The sequence below is a fragment of the Brassica napus genome, chromosome A1 (assembly GCF_020379485.1).
Source record: "Brassica napus cultivar Da-Ae chromosome A1, Da-Ae, whole genome shotgun sequence".
Lineage (NCBI taxonomy): Eukaryota > Viridiplantae > Streptophyta > Magnoliopsida > Brassicales > Brassicaceae > Brassica > Brassica napus.
Window position 1 is genome coordinate 10,547,701 of NC_063434.1, and position 8,727 is coordinate 10,556,427.

Consider the following 8,727-nt stretch of genomic DNA (forward strand, 5'->3'; position numbering starts at 1 on the left):
TTCATATTTTGTTCTCTTCAATGCCTTTCCTATTCTTACATTATATTTCAAACCCAAAAAGAAAACAGAACTTAACCTCTAAGTCTTAGCATTTCTCCACTAACTTGTCTTTCTCTTCTTTCCAAATCATTTTTTCATCCCCAAATAAAGAACCTTTAGGACAAACACCAACTTTCTCTCACCAATGGTGGAAAGAAGAAGCTCCAAGAAGACAACCCAATTGGGTAACAAAGAAGATCAAAACCCTAGAAAATTCTACTCTCGATTCCTCTTCAAAGCCCTTATCCTCGCCGTGTTCTGCTCCATCGTACCTGTCTTCCTTTCTCAGACACCGGAGCTCGCTAACCAAACCAGACTCCTCGAGCTTCTCCACCTTGTTTTCGTGGGACTCGCCGTCTCTTACGGTCTCTTCAGCCGCCGGAACTACGACGGAGGTGGATCAAGCAATAACGACCACAAACCTGATCATAACAATACTAATCCGCATGCCTACGTTCCTAAGCTTCTTGAAGTATCCTCTGTTTTCAACGTGGGTCACGAGAGTGAATCTGATCCGTCCGATGAATCCTCCGGCGATCCCCGTAAGATTCAGACATGGAGGAACAAGTACCACATGAAAAGTCCCGAGGTTGTTCTTTCCAGAGAGAACAAGACTCGGTTCGTTGATCGAGTTGGTTCAGGGGTCAGAGAGAAGCCTCTGCTTTTGCCTGTTCGTAGCTTGAACTATTCTCGTGTTCCTGATGACTCCGGCGGCCCATGGGAGAAAGTGAGATCGAAGAGAGAGCTGCTCAAGAGTCTCGGTGATGATGATAACAGCGATGTGCTTCCTTCTCCTATTCCATGGAGGTCCCGATCATCATCGTCAACGGAGGTTGAATCTCAGACGTCCATAGCTACGGTTGAATCTCAGCCGTTGATCAAGACTCCGGCGAATCTGACGTCATCTTCATCTTCTTCGCGACCTTTACCTAAGCTCACAACTGAGTCCGGTGTGGAAACGGATGAAGACACCGTGAGGAAGCAGAGGTTTCGCCCATCACCATCATCACCTCCTTCTCCTCCGCCTCCGCCGCCGTTGCCGGCGTTTTACAACTCGGCTTCGAGAAAGGAAAATTCTTTTGGAGTTAACAGGATGGAGTCTAGAGAATCATCAGTTCAGAAGAAGAAGTTTCCAGGCGGTGAGTTTCATCCTCCGCCGCCTCCGCCACCACCACCTCCGATGGACTACTACAAGTCGCCTCCGACGAAACTCAGAGCAAGCAGCGAACGGAGAAAATCTTCGGAGCAAAAGATGAAAAGAAACTCTCCTAAAAAGGTGTGGTGGTCTGATCCCATCGCTGAATCGAAGGAACATAGGGTTACTAGAGAAGAAGACACGGAGAAGAATAATGATGGAAGAGGTTTCTTGGGGAGCAAGGCAGGTGACGAATCGGAGGATGATGAACACAGCGAGGTCGAGGAGAAGAAGATAGAAAAAGATGAAGGAGCTTGTGGTAACAACAGTGACGTGGACAAGAAGGCTGATGAGTTCATTGCAAAATTCAGAGAACAGATTAGGTTGCAAAGAATCGAATCCATCAAGAGGTCTACTAATAAGATCTCTGCTAATTCTTCAAAGTAGAATGTATTAAATATGTTTGGATAACAGACGATAAATAATGTTTTCAATTTACTCTGGTCCTCATCATCAAGAGGAGGTCTACTTATATATGTTTAGGCAGAAAGATAGGAATTGGAATTGAGATTTATGAGATTAGAACTCAAATTGGTTATACATACTGTCATACGATTATACATATTATATATTTCACTACCAAGAATAATGTTTTGATTATCTGTCTTCACAACTGGTCTTATCCAAAATTGGAATTTAAAGAACAGCATGATAAACTACAACAAACCTAGTTGCTTGTTTAGTAATGGTGTCAGCATACTTGTTTGCTTGGCATCCCCGAAATTGGAAGGATGGTTGTAGCAAACTCCTTTGTTTGTTCAAGATAACTTGGATATGGATGTGCAGTCTAGTCTAGATCATTCTTGTCGTGGGGATTTTAACTGATTGCATCAAGATGGTCGAATCACTTTCAGAACATAACTTCTGAGAAACCCAAAATATCAAGCCCAGCATTGGCCCAAACCAGAGCAATTGCCTCTCAAGCAAGTCCAAAGTCTCTGGAAATGCTTTTTCTCCAAATCATTTGACGTCTCTTTTGCATCTCGGGAGCACCTAATGGCCCATTTGCTCATCCTTCATGTTCATCATTAAGGCCTAGGTCCGGTGCATACCCATTTCTAGAACAACAAGTGGTATGAGAATGACCATGTGTTTTTTTTGGGATCAACAACAATTTGGTAATGTCCTCTTCAGGGGTATGTTGTAACAAAAACACCAGTATATGTGGTCCCAAACTAAATAATTATATAGTACCACTTTTCTCATTTTAATCACTTACAAATAAAAATTTGCTGATAAGACTATTAGAAATTTGAACTATCTTTAGCTCACTATTTGATATTTAAACAATCACTAATCAATCGCACGTCTTGGTTTGTCGCAAGACGCTAGTTAACTTAAAAGTTAAAGCTAGATATTATTCTTACAAGGAAAAATTACTCAATATATTTGTCGAAATTAATAATTGCAATAACCGCCTCCCCCACCAAATAAAAAAAACTGTTTCAAGTAATAAATATCGAATAATTGGCTGTAATTGTAAACATCTGTTGTTACTTGTTAGCATCAACATGATGATTTAAGGGAGAAAATATTAATGTATTTTTTCTAAAAATAGTACATACTACTTGTTGACAACAACTACATGCATCTGGTCCCCAAGAAACTGAGTAAAATGACCGGAATGCCTTTTGGTTGCAAAACTAGAGAGAGAGACTAGGACCGAGGACGAAACGCGTCAAACGTCAAGCCGTGAGAAACCCTCGTAGCAGGAGCCCATGGATTGACCGGCAGCGACCTCTGGTGGTGTCCGGACGCAGCAACTTGAGGTGGTGGTGGTGGGACCGACACGTGTTCACATGAAGGGCACATGGTCAGTGTGGTGGGTGGGTTCATGTGCATGTAGAACTGAGGAGAGAGCTTAAGCGACCTCAGCTCCGTTACCTCTTTCTGTAGCCGACGGTTCTCTTCCGTTAGATTCTCGCAGCATCGCCGTAAGAACTCGCAGTCAACCTCCGTCTGCTTCAGCTTTGTCCTGTTCAAATTACCAAAATACCCCCTTATAAGTAAACCAAAATTAAAAGAAAGATCTATATGGTCTTTCTAAGTGTTGTGTTTCCTTACCTTGCTCGTCTGTTCTGAAACCAAACTTCCACTTGTCTTGCTCTTAATCCTAATTGCTTAGCCAAAGCTTGCTTCTGCTTCGGGTTGAGAGTGCTGTGATCCTTGAAGGTCTCTTCGAGAATAGCAGACTGATCTTTGGAGAGTCTAAGCTTCTTCCTCGAGTTATCACCGTCTTCATCGTCACTGATACCTCTTGAGCCTTGCGGATCTGTGTCCTCTTCTCTCTCGCTCCTTTTACCGGTGGAGCTCGAGACTGTGCTGTTCGGAGAAGATACTCCGGCGTCTTCGTCGCCGTATTCCGCCGTAGAAGGTGGTTGGTTCACGTCGATTCCACGGATGAAGGTTCTTGTTTCTACACGACTCGAATCTGAGTATGGAACTGCATGCATCAGATTAAAAAGGTGAGACCTTTGAATAGTTTTCCCGGAAAATATATTTTTCTTTTTCTCGGGAAAAAATAAAACAGAGGAACATATATATATGGAAAGCTATAACGTACCTGAAGAATTAAAACTCTCGTTGAAGGAAGATCTTCGAAGTAATCCAAAAGAAGAAGAAGATGGAGTAAGAGAAACAGATGGGTTAGATTTGAGATTCATTTGTTTCTTGGGAAGATTCAAGCCTAAGCTCAGACCCAGATCGTCTTTCTCAAACATCATCTTTTCAGAAAGAAAAAAAGAAGACTTTTCTTAGGGTCTTCTTTTGCACTAAAGTTTTCTGCTTTCTTTTGAGAGAGAGAGAGAGAGAGAAGAAATGATGAAATGAGAAGTGAGGAAGGGAATGATTAATATAGAGAGGTAGAGAGAGAGAATGATGTTATTTTTTTATAAATAAAAATATTAAAAAAATTCAATCATGAGTGTGTGACTAGCTGGGGGCAAAACAATTATTATTTAAGTAGAATTAATTATTAAAACTTTAAGTTCATGAAAATAATTTTATAATCACAAACTTTGCTTCTTTGTCCCCCTCTTGTAACTCTCTCAACCGAAGCAAATGATCAAATCTAAGAAATATGATAAAATATAGTCACACTAGTAATGATTATGTCAAAGATACATTAACATTCTTAGTCAAAGGTTATATCAAACCATCACTAATTTTTAGGATATTCATGACTTTAGAATGGACGGACATATCTTCCTCTTGATTAATATACAAACAAATATCACGAGAACAAAATCTACTAATAATAAATGTTTTATTTACAATTTTTGAACTGCGGTACAGGTATTTCCTTCTCTTTTTAATCCACCCAACTGTTATAATTTTCAAAATGATTAAATTGTTACGTCGTGAGTGAATTTGAACTAGTCAAAAAAAAAGTTATACAAATATCTTTGAAAAGTAATTGGACATTATATTTTCAAGATACTATGCAACAACCTTACAGAATTACCATATACACTAGTCAAATTTTAATAATTTTCTAGGTATTTATTAAGTTTTTGCACGATTTGACTGTATTTTAAGAGAATACTACTCCATGTCTTAAGTAGAAATGATAATGCAAATCTATGATGTTGATTGCTATTGTCGAATAAAAGAGTATAAAAATGATTACCCCATCTTAATGGCCTTAAAAGGCCAAGAGTCACGCTTGTTGCACTCTTTTAAACCTTTACTTTTTCACTTTTTGTTTTGTTTATAATCTTACGAAACTTTTTTTAAGCATTACTTATCAAGTTAACTAATGAAAGCCAAATAAAACGGTTGCATTGAATTCAAACTTCTTTTGTGAGAAAAGAAAGTAATGAATTCAAACCTCTTTCAGATTTTCTGTTCTAACGCATGAGTCGACCGCATGAATTTTGTCGTTGAACTACTTAATGACCAAAACAGTACTCTAGACTACGAAATAAAATAATGGTAAGCCTTATTGATAAATATAATGATGTTGGTGATGATGAGAGAGTCATCATATGCCATAAATGTTTGTCTATGTGGTAGTCATGATCTTAATTAATTAAAAACAAGTATTTGTGGTTGAAATCCAAGAAATTATTTATCAAAATATGCAGATAAAATAATCTATTTATATTTGAAAATTACTTTTAAACTATTTTACAAATATAATACTAACTATTTACTTTTAGTAATTTTTTATTTATGCTTATTTTTGTTTTAATTTATATAACAACGTCACTTTCATGTTTATATCAAAATCTATGTCATCAACTCATTTTATAAAAAGTAACGGATTAACTAAAAATATAAAATGTTAAGATTTTAAATACAAACGAAAATTAAAATAATTTTTCAATACATATTGTATTGAAAACTGAAATATTTTATTTTAAATGTAGCAATTTATTATAACATTAATATTAAACGTGGTCTCAAATCTCAAATCAAATTTTACTATTGCACTGTATATTGACCATGGTTAGACGCCGTAATGAAAAATCATTTTAAAATGAAGTTGTTACTTGTGAAATTATACAAGTATTTAAAATCTTTTTAACAATTTTATAATGGCACAGTTATATTTTGTTATCATAGTCATAGAGGTCGACTAATCAACGTCAAAATAGGTTCCCTTAATTAGTTGCACCAAGATTTTTCTTCCCTTAAAATCCTTAAAGGTAAATCAATTCAGCATTAACAGTGAGGGTCCCAATGACAAGCTAAAAGAAGAGATGGATCATAAAAACTGAAAAAGAATTGGACGGTCACGATTGGACACCGAGAAATAAAAGTCGAGAAGAAATCATACGGTTCAGAAACGTTTTCAATGTTGGCCCCCACTTAATCCAGCTATATGCTATGACAACCATCAAATATGAATTGGATCGATATGATTGGAATCAGACACACATATCTTTTCGTCGATATGATTTTCATAATCAATGTGGGTCCATTTCATAGTCGTTTTTTGTATGTGCAACTACAATGGTCACATACGAGCCAGATTTTGAAAAGAAGCTTCAATTTTTTAAAAAAATTCTTGGGAAAGATGTGTGTTTAAGTAAATAAACGTTTTTTTCTTGTTTGAGAAAAATAACATTAAAAATAACGAAAATAACATTTTCGTTTAGTGTTAAATAAAGATTTTAAAATTAGCCTTTATTATTACTAATAAATACGGAATAAAATTTTGTTTACGTGGAGGACAAAAAAATTGTATTTTTGGCATGAGAGACAGAAATAAAACTTGTTTGCCATATTTTTATTTCAAATTTTTTATTAATTAGGTTTTTTTGCTCGTAGCAAAACTGATTTTAATATTTGAAAAAATCTATTTGAATTTTGAATGTTTCGGTTAAAGTTTTGGACCAAAGATATGAATTTGTTACACCTACATATTCAATTTACTATGGATACACGGTGAATGGACAAATCTTTATTATATCGATTTCCTAGCGATCTAAATTTGCGAATATTTTCACCAACAAATTGTTCACCTCTTAAATAAATTTAATGATTCGACAAAATCTGCATATTTGATGCTCAATTAAATTTTTTTGAAGACAACCACCACAGAAGTGTGTGGTTTAGATAAGATCTTGTATTTGATAAACACATAATTGTGGCATGTTTAGGATTCTGTTTTTGTGAACACAAATTGTTTTAGGTATCAATATTTGATTTTAGATCTATTTATTTCCTTGTTGATGTTAATTTCCATCGACAAGATGGATGATTCTACATTCTGAAGGCCAATAATCATTCAACAAAATAATGTTTGCCCCATAAAAACATGATGGCTTTTTATAGGCTATCCATTACATAAACAAAAAAAATGATGACAAATTTGACAATGCCATTGTATGATAACATTTGTAATAATATGACAATGAATTGTAAGATACATTTTCAATAACATTATAATAAGATACATTATAATAAGTACATATTTGCTTCTCAAATTAAACCCAAATTATTTTTATATTTAACAATAGGTAGATATACTTTCCACTTTTGAAAAAATGTTGCGGCTTATATTTAAAAATAAATCTAAAGATTGACCGCATATTTGTGCGGATGTTGAATTTTTTTTTATAAATTGATATTTATTTTTCATAACTAGTATTATATATTTTATATGTGTCACCATATAACTAATCGCATATTCGTTATTTGAATAATTTTAGATACATCATAATCGAACGCGAATCGAACCGAATAATATGATTACTTTTGGTTACTTTTATTTTTAATACAAAATAACCGAATCCATTTTGAATACATTGGTTATTTGAAGAAAAAATCTAAATGCTTATACATCAGAACCGAATCCAACCGGACTTGAGAAGGTCCGACTCGAAACCCATCAAAAAAATTTATAATACCCTAAAGGAGCCTAATTTCAATACTCAAAACTAGATATCCGGAATATGACTTGTACCGAAGCATATATCCAAATACCCATGCATAACCAATTCTGTAAGAGATTATTTAAAAGAATAACAAATATTTCTAAACCGTTTTGAATTTTTGTCACAAAATAGAGCAATTTCATTCGGACATGTCAAATTATTATGGTTAAAATGAAAAATGTAAGACCCGATCCCGGACACTCGTCCGACTTGGACCTCACACGACCGAGCCATAGGCGACCGGTCCGGTTTGATTCATTTTAAGTTCTTATCCAGTTTAAGTTTAATGTCCAAGTAAGGTTCTAACCAGGGATTCTCTAACTGATAAATCAATACTCTGAAGCAACAAAAAGTCTTAAGTCCGCTCTGTAAGGTTTAATGTCCAAGTAAGGTTCTCCATTTGTTGAGGCATACAATAATAGATTCTGGATGTGTTAATTCTAGAAGTATCTTAAAAAAAATTATACCAGTAAAAAGGCTAGTTAATAAAATCAGGTTTTAAGATTTCTACAAATATGGATCTAAAAAATTGTAAATTTATTCATACCTAATTAATCAATATACAAATAATAAACGAGTATTTGCTTCAATTCGCTAATTTTACTCTTTAATTTATTTGCTTTCTTCAAGTTAGTTCTCGTTCGTTCATAGCAGAATGATGCTAACTATTCATTTCAAGGTTGTTCATGCATTCCCATATAATGATCACTCTCATAGCTACATGGACATGGTCGTACACTCAAATTTTCTATTCCAAAGATAGTTGAAAGCAATTATTAATATAGTTATATGTTAATTCAAGAAATGTATTAAATCTCTACGTACCAATATACTCGATTTGCTGAGGCGAATAATAATAGAGTTTGGATGTGTTAATCCTAGAATTGTCTTAAATCTCTGTGTATTAGTAATAAAAAAAGACGGATTTTGAAACTGCCATAAATCTGAGTCTAAAATATTATAAATTTATATATTCACATAATCAATATACAAACCCTAAATGTATATTTGTTTCAATTTGTTTTGCTCTTAAGTTTGTTTGATTTATTCATGTTAGTTTCATTCATAAGAAAATGATGTTATCTACTCATTTCAAGGTTGCTCAGACAT

At 34.6% G+C, this 8,727-nt stretch overlaps 2 protein-coding genes across 2 annotated transcripts; one reads left to right on the plus strand and one right to left on the minus strand.

Moving 5' to 3' along the window:
* On the plus strand, positions 1-1,672 carry LOC106437468 (uncharacterized protein DDB_G0284459). Its single transcript, XM_013878361.3, has one exon. It carries the CDS (start codon positions 185-187, stop codon positions 1,619-1,621), a length of 1,437 nt encoding a protein of 478 aa, XP_013733815.1. The 5' UTR covers positions 1-184; the 3' UTR covers positions 1,622-1,672.
* Positions 1,673-2,752: 1,080 nt separating this feature from the next.
* Positions 2,753-4,066, minus strand: LOC106437464 (homeobox-leucine zipper protein HAT4). The gene is made up of 3 exons (XM_013878356.3): positions 3,798-4,066; positions 3,299-3,677; positions 2,753-3,209 (listed from the first exon to the last, which is right to left on the minus strand). Exons 1-3 carry the CDS (start codon positions 3,955-3,957, stop codon positions 2,891-2,893), a joined length of 858 nt encoding a protein of 285 aa, XP_013733810.2. The 5' UTR covers positions 3,958-4,066; the 3' UTR covers positions 2,753-2,890.
* Positions 4,067-8,727: the final 4,661 nt, after the last annotated feature.

What these genes read in the sequence shown, in the direction of transcription:
- LOC106437468 (XM_013878361.3), top strand. Translation starts at nt 185, where the DNA reads ATGGTGGAAAGAAGAAGCTCCAAGAAGACAACCCAATTGGGTAACAAA.
- LOC106437464 (XM_013878356.3), bottom strand. Translation starts at nt 3,957, where the DNA reads ATGATGTTTGAGAAAGACGATCTGGGTCTGAGCTTAGGCTTGAATCTT. An exon ending in CGAGAGTTTTAATTCTTCAG is followed by an intron (nt 3,678 to 3,797) that starts GTACGTTATAGC and finishes TGATGCATGCAG; the next exon opens with TTCCATACTCAGATTCGAGT. An exon ending in TTTCAGAACAGACGAGCAAG is followed by an intron (nt 3,210 to 3,298) that starts GTAAGGAAACAC and finishes TAATTTGAACAG; the next exon opens with GACAAAGCTGAAGCAGACGG.